Source organism: Coturnix japonica, chromosome Z, assembly GCF_054131305.1.
Source record: "Coturnix japonica strain WE chromosome Z, WE-NBRP24, whole genome shotgun sequence".
NCBI lineage: Eukaryota > Metazoa > Chordata > Aves > Galliformes > Phasianidae > Coturnix > Coturnix japonica.
Window position 1 is genome coordinate 43,793,397 of NC_140702.1, and position 15,114 is coordinate 43,808,510.

At 36.7% G+C, this 15,114-nt stretch overlaps 1 protein-coding gene across 19 annotated transcripts in view; it reads left to right on the forward strand.

Moving 5' to 3' along the window:
* Positions 1-15,114, forward strand: part of ZDHHC21 (zDHHC palmitoyltransferase 21) — a 38,261-nt gene that overhangs the window by 2,663 nt on the left and 20,484 nt on the right. For 5 of the 19 annotated variants that reach the window (XR_014939090.1, XM_085527952.1, XM_085527964.1 and 2 more), the window contains exons 2-9: positions 316-439; positions 1,718-1,875; positions 2,084-2,168; positions 2,393-2,673; positions 5,164-5,365; positions 7,426-7,524; positions 9,771-9,882; positions 11,083-11,221. Coding sequence is in view for 17 of the 19 variants with exons in the window: in XM_085527952.1 (XP_085384078.1) it covers positions 2,620-2,673; positions 5,164-5,365; positions 7,426-7,524; positions 9,771-9,882; positions 11,083-11,221 (606 nt within the window). In the remaining 2 variants the exon portion in view is untranslated. The remainder of the gene's footprint in view (positions 1-315; positions 440-1,717; positions 1,876-2,083; positions 2,169-2,392; positions 2,674-5,163; positions 5,366-7,425; positions 7,525-9,770; positions 9,883-11,082; positions 11,222-15,114) is intronic. The other 14 variants (XM_085527961.1, XM_085527966.1, XR_014939091.1 and 11 more) reach the window with 11 other exon arrangements.

The window sequence follows — 15,114 nt, forward strand, 5'->3', positions numbered from 1 at the left end:
CAAAAAACCAGAAGATTAATCACTATATAAGTCATTGTCTATTATACATACAGGAAGTAAGAGTACTGGGGTGTAGCACCAGTACTGTGGTTTTCTACTGCGCCTGACCTAGACCATTTAAAACTTGTGTTAAAACTTTGAAATGTTCTAGAACTGAAATTAGAAGAAATAAATTTAGGACCAGCATAACAGTTCAGATGTGAGAGGTTAAGGAGCAGTGTTTCTGTGTAAATAGCATGAAAGGAGGCTCTGTTCAGTGAGTTGAGATACTGGGATGAAGGTCATTTGCGTATCACACACCTTTCTGTATTTCAGAAACAACAGAAAAGACGAAGTTCCAGCGTTGGATGATGATAAATCTCCTGCTTTCTTTGCTGGTCTTGAGCATGGATCCTTCTTTTGTGTAGTTCCTAATCTGTGAAACTGTTCATCGTCAAAGGTACAGTTTTGTCATTGGTTTTATTTATTTATTGTGAAATTAAATAATGTAATGCAGGCAGCAGGTAGTCATTGAGTAGTGAGAATCTGTGATAAATTTCCACTATAGGGCTTACTGTTTTTTTTTCAAAGTATCCCTCGCTAGTTACTGTTCACACATTATACTTAAATGGTCACTTATGAAAGAATATTTCAGTTTGTTTAGGTCTGTTTTGTTTCTTGAGCTTCCTTTTCTGAATATGTGAGTCCTGGAATATCTACTGCTATAGGATATTAGAAACCTAATGGGTTCCCTAGCAGTCAGCAGTGTTTCTGGGCTCTCAGAAACATGTTCTACATGACTTCCTCTTTGTAAATACATGCTAACTACTACCCCTCAGTTTGTTCCCTGTGTTTTGAAACAGTTACCAGGAATATGAGCTCCACCTTCCTAGGGCTCAGAAAGAGTCTGATACACCTGTTGTTTCTTTGCTCTTGGAAAATAAAAATGTCATTTGCATTTTTATTTTATTTTTTTCCAGTCCTCAGCACTCTCTCCCATCAGCTCAACCTTTCAGTGATAAATGTGAATGTCCTTGCAGTGGCACTGACAAGCTTCCTTCAGTGCTCATACAAAAGCCACTCCAAAAGTAACGCCTCCTATTTTATTACGTTGGCCCGTGATGTCAGAAGTAGACTTTCGTTGTGTAGCAGTAGACATTGTCAGGGTTTTATGATTTTTTTGCTATTGGTATTCCACATCATAATATCCTGTAGTTCTGTGGGTTGCTGGTAGTTCCGTGTGCTTGGTTCTCAGAAGAGAAGAACAACTATGTATCCCAGGAGACTTTCACTGTTCCATTTCTGTTTTCCGTCTGGGGGAAAGATAGAACTCCACACAAATCATGAGTCTGCCCTTTCTTTTGGTGCTCATCATTGCGGTGTGTACTCCCTAGCCATCTCACCTTCAGCACTAGAGTAAGGCCTTCAGTTCTGGATACCCTCTCTCTCATTTTATTTGATTTATTAGCTTCAGTTCCAATTATATTCTTTTATATTGTGATATCTCACATTCCAATATCATATTTAGTAAATTAGTTTTCTCCTTTAGCTTGTTTCCACTGTTTTGTTTTTAGGCACATCTCTGTACCTTTTCCCTGCCCTCTCTTTCCCACCTCCTGGGGCAGGAGTCCACTGGTCCTCCTTGCCCCATTAAACATGGAACTGGGCCATACTGGCCTCCAAAAAACACTGACAAGGTTGTACCTTCCTGACAGTATTCCATTACATGTTGTTGCAGTGTGACAGATGGCAGCTGAGGAGCAGTCTGACAGGGTGGCATTTGACATGGATGTGCACTGATATTCATTGATGCTCGCTGAACATTTATGGAGACCAAACAGGGGATGTGAGCACAGTGTGGCTGTGGGTCACCTCATCTGATACAGGTTTTTACAGGTGTAACATACAACCTCTTGTTCATTGCTGGTGTTACCATGCTGTTTGTACCTGTTGTAGTTTCATCTCTAAAAGTAATACCTCCTATGTTGCATCTCATCAGGTGCTGTGAGATATTGTACATTCAATTTGTTTAAAGGTTTCTTTGTCTGTTCCTCTCTCACTGAGTGTAAGTCTCTGTTGCTCTTTACGTTCTCATTGATCTCAGGGGCCTGGAATTCCAGAAAGCAGGTCTCACCCATGGAGACTGAGTTCAAGAAGGCAGTTTGACCTTTTCTATGCTCTTTCAACAGGTATTCTGTTCCATTTACTATAACCTTTCCTAATGCTGCTGGTCTACCTCTGGGGTTCCTTGTTGACTTAATTCCTCACTAGATTCAACAGCACATCCAGCTTCATATAACTTTTCTAACCCCAGCTCTACTCACTCAAATGATATTTTTCAGTATTCTTCATGGGCCACCAGTTTATGCTGACCCCTCATAAATGCTTTATTTTTATGTTTTACTTCTGTTAGGAACTCCTTGTTCACATGTGAAATCTTCCTGCCACTGTTGTTTGGGCTCCTGCACATGACACTGGACCATTCTTGCACTTGGAAGTGGTCCTTGAACCTGAACTCCTCTCTACAGGAGTTCTTCCAAGCAGGTCGTGGTACAGGACAAGGTCTGTTTTGGAGTCAGATTGTGATCTCACTGTTTTCCTTCTTGCCTCTTTTAAGTCATCAGTACCACCATCTCATGGATGTCACACCCAAGGCCACCACTGACCTTCACATTCACACCTATTTCATTGTTGGTAAGCAAAAAGTGTAGCAGAGCTTCTTCACACTTGGGTTCTGTGTCAGGAAATTGTTGCCACTACATTCCCAGAACTTGGATTACTTGAACCCTGCAGTTTCACCCTTCCATGAAATACAAGGATGGTTAAATTTGCCCATGTTGTATGGAACCTGTCAATGCTAGAGCTTCTCCCGCCTTTCTGGTTGAAACTTCATCTGCTTCATCAATCCTGTGTCAGGCAGTTACATGTAGGCAGGCTCCACAGTATTGCCACACTGGTCTTCTTGCTATGCCTGACATTAGCTCAGTTTTTGCCCCAGGGTAGAGCTATCCTGATACTTTCTCATGTGAAGGACAACTCTCTTCTGCTTCACAGTTATAGTGTGTCCTTCCTAAGGTGCCTGTGTGTATCCGTGGCAGCGCTCTGATTGCATAAGATATTTCATATTTTCTCCATGATCTCAGTGAGGAAGTAGTGCCACTCCTGCACGCAAGCCTTCAATTGCTCCAAATTGCTTATACCAACAGTGGTATACAGGCACTCCAGATGGATACTGCTTTCTCTGAAAAAGAGTGCAATCTTCCCCCATTCAGCCCTGTTTTCTAAATTATAAGATCTCTATTATCCACATTGCCCTGCATGCTTTGCTTGCCGATTCTGTCTGCCACTTGCTCTCTCAGTGTTGTCATGTGGGCTATACTTCCTGATCTCCTCTGGCTCTGTGTGTGGTGCCAAAGTGGAAGAGCATCTGCGTGTATTAGCCTGATCTCCAGACTCTGGCCTCAGTAACAGCCAGTCCTTGATATCTGAGCCCTTGGCGAGCAGCACATCATGTGAGGTCGCAGGTTGGGTCAGCAGAGGCGCCTTATTTTATGTAAGCAGTGAATTTCTTGCTGTTACACTTTAGCCCATCCTGCTTACAGTGCCATGGTACTCAGGCCCTGTCAACTTGGAGGCTTCATTTGATAAAGCACTCAGCTCTCAACTGCTATGAGGGCCCTGAAGAGCCATCTTCCAGATGCTCACAAGCTTTCAGCCTTTGCCATCCTGGGCATCTTAATTCCCAGGCTGATAAGCACTTGCATACCTTCTCTGTGCAGGTGGGTATTAACACTTGTGTAGTTACAGTGTCTTGAAGTAAGTCTTGTTAATCTCCTTTATAGCATCCTTGATGTCACATTGTCTGCTTGCCTCCTCCCACAGTTCTTGTACTTGATGAGACAGATTCTCCATGAGCACACACTTAGACTTGCATAAAATATTCTAAACCTGCTGGTTGCCAAAGGTAACTCAAAATAAAGGCATATTAAGAACTATCAGGTTCAGGAGTAAACTTGCACATAATTTATGTCAACATATACCCCTAGGAATACTGTGTATATGTCAAACTATTGCACATGCAAAGTAAAATTAATAAAAGATCAGTTAATACAGGACTAAATGTCCTTTATGATTTTCGTAAATCTAATGGTTTTAAGGACACTGTAAGCTATATTTAGTATACCATGCAGGTTTGTAAAACAAATGTTAGCAAATATGATGCATTCTTAAATCAAAAATGAACACTAAAAAAATGAATGCTGTACTTGGAAAGGAACACTGTTATTTTATTGCAGCAGCAATCAAGGGGTTATGATAAATTGTAGAAACATCATCTTATTTGGGTTTGAGTTTATTCTTTCTCTAGATAATGTCTAAACCAAGACATTAATGAAGCTTGTGGATAATGTTAAACAGAGAAGTTGTGAATGTCAGTGAGGATGAAACTATCAAAATCCCTGAAAAAAGAGGTAATATCTGATCAATAAATAAGATGAAATTTTGGCAGAGCAAGTAGAAATTGAAAGACATCCATCAGAAATGGGCAGGTAGCCCAGAAATAAGTGAAACTTATGCTTAGATGAGAGCCTCTTGGATAGAAGTGCAGCTAGGGCTTTAAATGTATGTTGCAACATTAAGATTCTTAACATGAAGGCAGCATGACAAAAAGTGTAATGGTAGCAATCCTCTTGAAAGTCCTGATTAATAGTGCTTATAATTGGTAGTGCGTGGAAAGAGAAAAATAAACAAATGCCAGTTAATCATGCTCTGAAGTTTGTATTCATGGATTTTCTTCAGACTAAAATTAATTATATATATATATATATAAATCATCATGTTAAACTATCAGAATGGAAACCTTGATGTTTTAAGTGTTAGTAAAAAAACCTGTTGCGTGATACTTCTAGATGATCTATATGAAAGCTGTCAAGGTAGTGTGGTTTCTTTCTCAATTTCTTTGCTACAAAGAGAGGAGAACATGAAGGAAAGAGTATTTAGAAAGTGAGAAACAACAAAATACCAGGAGAGTCTGTGAGGATAAGCTGTAAAAAATGTTTAGATTCCTTAAGTCATGAACTGTCAGGTTTCTTTTCTCTGTTTGAATGTGTGTGAAATCCTGTAGGAAGCACACGAGTAGTTTAATATACTCTTTTTTCTTGGTTGTTTTTGTTTTTATCTCTCTAGGATCATCTTTTCTCCTTGGATGGACTGATTATTACTTGTTTGTGTTCAATGGGACTTCGAATTCACTTTGTGGTTGACCCTCAGGGTTGGTGCTGCATGGGCCTGATTGTCTTTGTTTGGCTGTATAATACAATCTTCATTCCAAAGGTCATCCTTTTTCCTCACTATGAAGAGGGGCATATTTCAGCTGTGGCAATTTTGTGTAAGTCTATTTAACTTAATCCTTTTCTTCTGTGAGGAACACTAATACATTTGACCAGCAGTTGTCAGGCCAGAGTACAAGGAACAAGGTGAAAGTTAAGGCTGAAGGATAAAATAAAGGGTAAGAGTACTGGGAGATGTTCTATTGTTTTGTGCTCTAAGAATTGAGACACTTTTTCCTTTCACTGGTGTTATAGTAAAACTTCATGGAAAATGGAGAAAAGCATTTTATACACCTTTCAAGTCTTGCAGCTAGCTCTTTTTTACTGGGTAAAACAGTGCTGTTGCAAAATATTGACAGACATGTCAGAAGTTATGATAGTTGAATAAATGAATTCTGCTAGCTCTGCCAATTGTCACTTGATGATGGGTTGGCTAATTTATGTTGATAGGAATAACTTGGGAAAAACCTTGTATTACAACTAGAACAATCTTTTTGGTGAAGATCAACCTTTGGGTTCTTATCTGAAGGCTCTGAGGTTCAGAATGATTGGCATTTATTTGAGAAGGCAGTGAAAGAGCTTCTTATACATTAAGATGTTGCAGTCTGAGTAGCAGTCAGATCTTTTTAGATAGTGATTTGTTTTTATGTTTTGTTCTGGTGTAAACAGTTCTGTCATGGTAAATGTCCTAGTGACTGTGATTTTTTCATGGCTTTCCTTATAATGTTTCTGAGATGGGAATGTTTTATTTTACTGGGTGGAAGAATGTTAAAGCAAGCATGAAAATGTGATGTATGTAACTCAAAATTTAAATTTTCTTTGGAAGTGCCTTTAATTTTTTGCAATGGTCCCATGAAAGAAAGATTTGTAGAAAAATATTTTGGTAGATTCAAAAACAACACAGAAGTTTGGAATTATTTTGAATTAATAAATCTAAAATTTGTATGTAACTGTGTTTTCTTTAATATGAAAGGTAATGGTTCTGCATGCTATGGTGTGTTTTTGTTTTAATTTGTCATTTAGTACTTCTTCCCATCAAAATGCATGAACCGAGTTTGGAAAAATTCAGTGAGGCTTTGAATCTTTGCCAAGATGTGGCTCCTTGCAGAGGCATACAAGTGCTTCTCACATCAGTATTTGACATAAAACTTTTTATTCCCAAGTCTTACTATGTTTATACATCCAGCATTTGTGGAAGATAGATTAGAGGATACATCCACCATCACTCTGGCAAGCCTGTTGGGATTTATGAAGGAAGCTAGAGAAATTTACTGTTTCCTAATAGCTGGGATGCAAAGCAAAGGATCAGTTTTTACTTGCCAACTCCTTCATTTCTTTTCCTGTGTATCTGTGACTGGCCAGCGATATGTCTACCTGGAGCTATATGCAGATGGTGGAGTATGACAGTTCCTGTGTTTGATAACACACTGGTCAAGCATGTCTCAAATAGAGTATAATTTTCTTAGGGGTTTCAAAATAGGGTGATTTGAAACATTATGAAATGTAGCAAGTTAGTGAACTTGATGGATCTGTGTAGTTATGCTGGTGATTTATTAAAACATTGAGGATTTACTGCTGTCCCTATGCTTCTAGACCGAACTTTGTAAGCCCATGTGACAGGGACTCATTATGTAATGTGATGAAGCTTATAGATACAGAACAATACCTTCTAATGATTTTTTTTTTTCCTTTAATTTCATTTAAAAACTAAGGTTGTTACTCATAGTTGTTTTTTTTAAATTAGGACCGTGGCTTTGCTTTCTAGATCTTGGAAAATCAATTATGTTTGCTTTATATAATTAAAAACTGTCCTAGTCTGTCTGCATAAAGGTAATGATATAAAGTTTATTTTTAACCTTTGGAGTTTTATACGCTTCTGTGGTTAGTATTGTTTTAATATTTCTTTGTATAGTGTACATTGAATATTTCTACTCAATAAATAGTGGTTTATTAACGTGTAAAATTCAGTTCACCATAATGAAAAAAGAAAAAGCTTATATTTTACATTTCACTTAAAAACCCTTTTGAAATTTTAACGTTTGAAGTAAATAAAAGTGTGATGTGTTCTTTTTCCTGCTTTTTTTACCTGAAAAAGAATAACAAATACTTATTATTTCAGGTTATTACCTCTGCTCATTGTTTTGTATAGCTTCTTTAGTGAGAGCCTCCATAGCTGATCCAGGAAGACTACCTGAAAACCCAAAGATTCCAATTACAGGTACATTAAGTTATTTCTATATAGCAGAATAAAAATTACTTCACATTCTCTCAGAAGTATTGTCATGCAGGAACTTATGCTAGGACATATTTTATGTCCAGAATTTTGTATTCTGTGCTTTTAAATAGATTACATGTGCTTCAAATGATAGTAATAAAATGTTTTAGAGATGCATAGTCATTTTAACTCTACTGCTTTTTTTTTTCTAGATAAATTTATAAGATGCTGAAACAAATGGTAGAAGCTCTTGTTGCACTGGATTTCACCTGTGCTTTTTTATGCATTTTACAGCAATAAATTCTGTTTGTGTGGACTGTTAACCCAATAAACAGCAGATTGGTTACACGGCATTGCTGTAGAGTAGCAACTTAACATTTTAGAATTCCCACTGTACTTGTGAATTTATTCTGCAATTGCTATATGGTATCTGATGTACTAGAAACTGAAGGGCATTTGAAACCTTAATGGTTCTCCATGGAGAAAGCCAATATTTTAGTGACACATTTGATGCTGTTTAGGTACTTGTCTAGTCCATAAAGCTTTTACATAGCAGTTTATAGTGGAGTATTTAAGCACCAGTTTTTCTACGTGAAAGGAAAATACTTTTTCAATATAGGAGGCCTAACAAATCCAGTGAGGAGTGAAAACTTCAATCTCATCTTGAAGTGACTTTGCTTTCCCTTCCTGATGGTAGTGAAAATCTATTGTGATCTGTCTGGAAACGATCAGTTTATTGTCAGGACTGATGTTATGTACACAAAAACCACGTAGGAGATAATAGGAAAGAATATGCTTGAGACTCAGTTGGTAAACACTGATCATGGAACAGTCTCCTACTGGTATTCCTTCTTTTCCCATTATCTAAGCATTTGATTCAGTAAAAGGAAAGGTTGCACAGAAGCAGTTCTTCAGTCAGACTTTTTTCTACAGGAATAACAACATTTACATTTGTGTCTCAATGTATTTGTTCTCTTTCCGGTTAAATACCAGTACCAGCAGGAGAGACTACTTTGTGCATGTGCACTTCTTTCTCTTTTAGGGTTTATGTTTGCATAGATCTTCAGCCTTTTCACGCTGCATTCATACCATGTGGAAATGATACTCTGTAGATGTTTCTGAAGATGGGACGCTCAGGCTTGATTGCAGTAATGATATTATGATTTGAGGTCCATCAAATCATATTTAATGTGTTTCAAGTTTTTGGCCTTTCAATAGTAATAATGCAATTCCCTGATACTCTATAGTTTGATGGGAAGATATTTTTTGTATGGTATAATTTATATTCAAAAATGTAGTTGAGGTATTTCTGAACTGCTGTTTGCTACTTGATTGGGGAGTGACACCTTTGTGACACTGGATTTATGGGAACAGATTGTAAAACAGTTTCCATATGGCATTGTTACTAGTTTAATGATCTTAAATATTGCGCTTCTATACTTCCAGTGTCCAAATGTTATTTGTCAGCAAGAAAGACAAGATAAGGGCTGCCAGCAGGTGGCTTAAAATGTGCTAAATTAAACTTTATTTTCTTTATGTAGTGAGAATGTTTTATCATGCAGAATTTCTGAATGATCTGTAAAAACTAGGCTTATTTTTTCCCTGGGATTTAAGAAACTTAGGTGCATCAAAACATTGCTGTTTAAAATATTTAAGATTCTTAATCTTGCAACCATTGTCTTTAAAGGCAGAAAATATAGCTTTTGTATATATATATGTTGGTGCCATTTGTTTCCCAGGTATAGATAAGCTATCTGAGTGCACCATTAAATTTCATGTTTTCAAAGGCTTCCTCTGATTTCAGTGATGCAGTTTGGGAAAAAATAGCTAAGCTGACAAATAGTTGCTCCTGTCAGTTTCAGCTAGTTGCTGTTTCTGGAGATCAGTTCAGTGCATCTCATGTTGGGGATAAAATATTAGTGTGTATTTTTAAATAAAAGCCTTATTTGTTTTAGAGTTTCGTCTTGAGATCCATCTCTTCATCTCTTAAGATGCTTTGAGGTGGAAGGTGCATCAGAAGCATTTATTGTGTTTTATTTTAGTTAGCTGTATTTGACAAATATGAGTCCTCAAGGTTTTGGAATGGTGGGGAGATTTTATGATGTTTCTGTTTAACAAACTGCTTACTGTATCATCTCATAGTAAATTTGTTTTTCCCTCCATATATCACTAACATAGATATGTGTTTATCATGAGCATGCTGTGCTGAGTTTAAACCTTTCTAAGTCTGTCTTTACCACTTCCCCTAGAAAGAGAATTTTGGGAATTATGTAACAAATGCAATATGATGAGACCAAAGCGTTCACACCATTGTAGTCGTTGTGGACACTGTGTGAGGAGGATGGATCACCATTGTCCATGGTAAGACCAGGTCACTTATTCAAATGACCTACTATTGTTTTAGTTGATCTTTTCAAAATTCGTGGTCTAGTCTATTGTGTATTTGTGATCTTTCTTTCCCAGTAGTGCTGAATCATTCAGGTGAGAACAACTTAAGAGATTCCTTTTTGTCTACAAGTGAAACTAAGAAGAAGAACTGTTGCAGTTTAACATTTAACCACTGACGAATTGTTATACATCATACGATTTTCTGAAGTTTGTGTATTTTAAAAGTTCAAGTTTTACTCCTTCAAACTGATGTCAATGTAATTAATGTGTGTGTTGCATATTGTTTGTTGCAATTTAGTTTCTTGTGCTGGAAAAATATTTTTGTAAGAAATTAAACTGTATATTTTTTTTGATGGAAATCAGAAATTACAATTTCAACACACAAGTGAATGCTTTTTGTAATACTGAAAATATTTCATTTTTTAGACAGTTTTTTTATTTTTAGTTTACCTGACAGCTGTGCTGGTTAGAAGAGGTTACTGCCTTATAGCAAACCCCATGTGTCATGGTCTCTCTTATTTTATAGTGAGATTCCTTCTTTTAGTGTTCTTTGACTAGACATGGTCAGTCTGGCTAAGATTCTTTATTTAAAGTAAGTCAGCTTGATTGTTGCTTAAAATGAAAATAAGCTTTGCCATCAGTGGGTCTGTGTTATAATTTCCATTGAAGAAACATAGACGAAATGAAAAGGACAGAATAGAGGTCAGGATCATACTGTATTGATGTAACCATTTTCAAACTTGCCTTTTATCTGTTTACAACTCAGAAAATAGTGCCAGTGTAGTGCTTTAGACATTATGGCTTAATGTGGTGCTGTTCTTAAATACTTCTGAACAATACACAAATGGGAGGTGATCTCATCAGCCCATTGGCCGTACTGAAGCCAGGCCATTGCTCGGGAGAGATGTGCTGACTCTGAGCACCATGAATACAGGTGTATTAAATACTTAAAGGCATGGGTCCCTTGCCCCACTACTCACAGAACTGGGCTGAACTGGCCCATAAACCCTCAAATCTCCCCCTCGTGTTTTTTTTTTTTCTTTTAAGGTTGGTACCCATAAATCATCTTACCTTTTCTTAAACAGAGTTGGTAGTTCTGTAGCCTGACTATTCATAAATAGTGTTGACAAGCCTTTATATTTCAATCTTTGTGTATACTTTCTTTCTCTGCAGGATTAATAATTGTGTTGGTGAAGACAATCATTGGCTGTTTTTACAGCTGTGTTTCTACACTCAAATTCTTAGTTCCTATACGCTGCTACTTGATTTCTGCCATTACTACTACTTTTTGCCTCTGAAAAAAGATAACTGGGTAAGAATTTCTTTTCTCTCTAAGCTGAATTAATAGCTAGTAGTGTAATACTTTGATTACTAGATGTTCCTTCTGGTTCTCTAGTTAAAGACTGAAAAAAAAAACAACCCATGCAGATGTGTACTGTGAAGTAAGCAAATTCATTATGGTAAATAACAATATATTCTAAACTGGTGTATGATGTTGAAGTGTTAGAAACCTAACATCAGTTTTCTTAGAAATCTGGGAAAGGAGAAAAAACAGGTAGATTCCTTTAGAAGTGATCAGTGAGTGTTTGTATAAAGCAGTGCAGCTACTTCAGATTTATTTCTTTCTTTCCTATAAGTACATTTGTAGAGAATGTATTTTTTCTGTACAAAGTACTTACTTGAAAATTTTAACATTGCTGGAAGATTGAGGATGTGTGATCGTTCTGAAAGGTTAAAAGCATACATTGGCTTGGAAGCAATATTTTGTCCTGTTTGGAAGAGGTCATATGGGCTAAGGGAAAATTAAATTTGATTTGTTTTATATGGACATATGCTATTATGACATTTAGTCTTGTCTTCAGCAAAATGCATTTGGACACACAGGGGAAATTAGCTTATACATTGAAATAGAGTAAAAAGATGTTCTACAGTTATGGAACTGAAGATGTAAAGTCTTTATATTTTGCACTTAATTGTTTGGTACCTGTAGCGTTCAAAGTATTCAAGAGCTTGGACTGAAATTTGCAGAATGCTTGGAAGTATTAGAACAGCAGAGCTGATACTCTACTTTGGGGGGGGGGGGGGAACAAAAAATGTGATGAGATCTTTCTCATTAAAAATTCATAAAAACCTCTTACTAAAATCTGAAATAAAATAGTTAAGCACTAGCTTAACAAAATAGAAAAACCTAGAAAACTAGCTTAAAACCTATTCATAATTAGATACTATTGCAGATACGTATGAACAGACAAAGACCATTCCTGAAATTTGTAGTGCACATAAAATTTTATTGAGGTTTCCTTGCATGTGCTGCAGATTATTAGGGTTGATGTGACACCCTGTCGCTCCCTCTGCTAATGATATCACATTCATCTTTGCTAGCTCTACAATGTGAATAAGCAGATCTCATTTTCTGTTTTGTTAAGCATCATAAGTTTCTTGCCTTATTTTGTATCCTTAGTGATGTAAAATAAGAGAACTAAACTTTGTAAAAAAAATACTGTTTCTGGAAGGGAATAATGGGACATAGCCTCCTGAGCACCTTATTTACTCACTTGCTGTTCTGCATGGGATGCAGTGCTCCCAGGAAAATATACATGAATGTGATATGTTGAAGGAGAGGTAAAAGGTGTAAAAAGAACATACCCTTTGGATCATCCAGAATGTGTAAAAATGTTAATGTGAAGTTCATAGATATGAACTTGATATTATATCAAATTTACCAGAACCAAGGATTTTTTTAGCCCACTGAAAATATTCCATAGAGGTGATCAAATGTAAATGCTTTTGCTTTTAGTTTTAGTAGCTTTGTAAACTACTTTGTAATTTGTAAAATAAGTTAACCTATCACATCGAAGGACAAGATGAATCTTAAACTGTCTCCTGTCTTTCCATGCATATAATTTTCAGGTTCCAAGTGCACACAGCTTGTATTAACTTAAATGTGAATACAGGATAGGGCATTGCAGTGTTACTTTCTTTGTATGGCAATAGGCAGTGCTTCTCTAATAGTAAAATATTTTCTTTTTATTGAGAGAGTGCCCTGAATATTATAACTTTTAAGTAATTACACTTTCTTTAGGTAATGAGCCCAAGCTCTGTCAATTAGCATTACTTTTTAAATGTAGGATGGAAGGGAACCAAATTCCTTGCTTGGAAGTGGTGTATGCAAGAGAGAAAACAGAAAATCGTATTTGCTTCAGTCCATTTACAGCCTGTGCATGCTAAGAATACTAAATGGTTTTGTAAATGGTTTTGTAAATGAATGCATATTGAAGTTTGTTCTTGATAGCTTCAAATTGTGTAAACTTCAAGTCTTTTGGAGACAAGTCTATTTTTAATGTATACCCTTTAAATGAAGTAGATGTTAGGAAGTCAAGTATGTATGAAATTATTACTTCAACTTGGTTTAAAGCAGTAACCTAAATGATGAATCTGGTTCCTGTATTTGGCTGCCTAAACTTAGAGTAATGGGGTAAAAAAACACACAGCACAGTAGTTTTGTTTCAATTGTGTTGGTTTTGGCTTGGTCATTGCACAATTATGGACACTTCATATGACACTCTTGCTTTTGAAAAATGGGATCTATGTTATTGTATATCACATACAAATGCAATAGAAAAATTTGGTAGACAAAGCAGGTCTGATCTTTTCAGATCTATGTTAAAACTGGTATTAATATTATTCAGCTGTCTTAGTTTTTCACATGGGGGACTGGGTACACATGCTGAAATTTAGGAACCATAGAATCATAGAATTACTCAGGTTGGAAAAGATCTCAAAGATCATCAAGTCCAACTGCAGCCTAACCACAGTACCCTAACTCTAACAACCCTCTGCTAAATCATATCTCTGAGTATCACAACCAAATGGCTCTTAAACACATCCAGGGACAGTCACTCAACCACCTCCTTGGGGAGCCTATTCCAGTGTTTAACTACCCTTTCTGTAAAGAAGTGTTTCCTAACATCCAACCTAAACTCACCTTGGGGCAACTTGAGGCTGTTTCCCCTCATCCTGTCACTAGTGAGAAGAGACCTACCCCACTCTCACTGTAAGCACCTTTCAGATACTGGAAGAGAGCAATCAGGTCTCCCCTCAGCCTCCTTTTCCCTGGACTAAACAGCCCCAGCTCACTCATCCTCTACTCATAGGGCTGATTTTCCAAGCCCTTCACAAGCCTTGTTTCCCTTCTTTGGACCTGCTCGAGCAATTCAATATCCTTTCTGTACTGAGGTGCCCAAAACTGAACACAGTACTCCAGGTGAGGCCTCACCATTGCCAAGTACAGGGGCAGGATGAGTTCCCTAGTCCTGCTCACCACACCATTCCAGATACAAGCCAGGATGCCATTGGCCTTGTCCACCTGGGCACACTGCTGGGTCATATTCAGCCAACTGTCCATCAGCAGAATAATTTGTTGTGGAGTCAAGTCAATATTTCTTCCTGGAATATGACACCAGGGCCCCACTAGACTGTTTATCTCAAATGTAGCTAAGATTTATTTGTCATAAAATTTTAAGGCTTAAAATCGTTTGTCAGAATTGTCTTTCTTTTATATCAGATGAACAGTATGAAAATTTGGTTATAAGGAGGCTTTTTGACAGTCATCTTGCAAAGTTCTTTCAGTCTTCAGATAATAACTAAGCTTGAAGTGTTACAGTGTTTTAGAGACTTCAGTATATTCTACCTTTCTCAGAAGTGCTATTTGTTGTAGAAATTTTGGTTTTATCCCAGAGCTTGTGTTTTTCTGAGCTGATGGGCTAGTGTTTAGCACAAATTCAAAAACCTGTATATTTTTTTCTACACAGCCATCTGGAATTAGCCTACTTCCTGCTCATTAAAAGCATTTGTGATTTTTTTTTTTTTTTTTTTTTTGGCTGTGTGCCCTCCTCTCTCTTAATTTTTATTTCTTAACTGTGAAATAGATCAAAAGCTATCAGAAGCTATGGAATTAAATCCACTTTTAATACTTTTGCAAAATAAACATTTTATCATAGTACTGATTAATTTGTAAGTAAAATATTATTGCTGTTTTCTTGTTGGCATTTATTCCAAGGTGAAAATATGCATTTTGAATTTTAAAGACTAAGAGAAACCTGGGCATTTTAAACTAAGTATGTATGGTAAAGGTGATAGCTTTAAAGCTAGTAAAGGAAGACATTTCAACAGAGAGAAAATATTTTAGCTTCAGGTCTTACACAG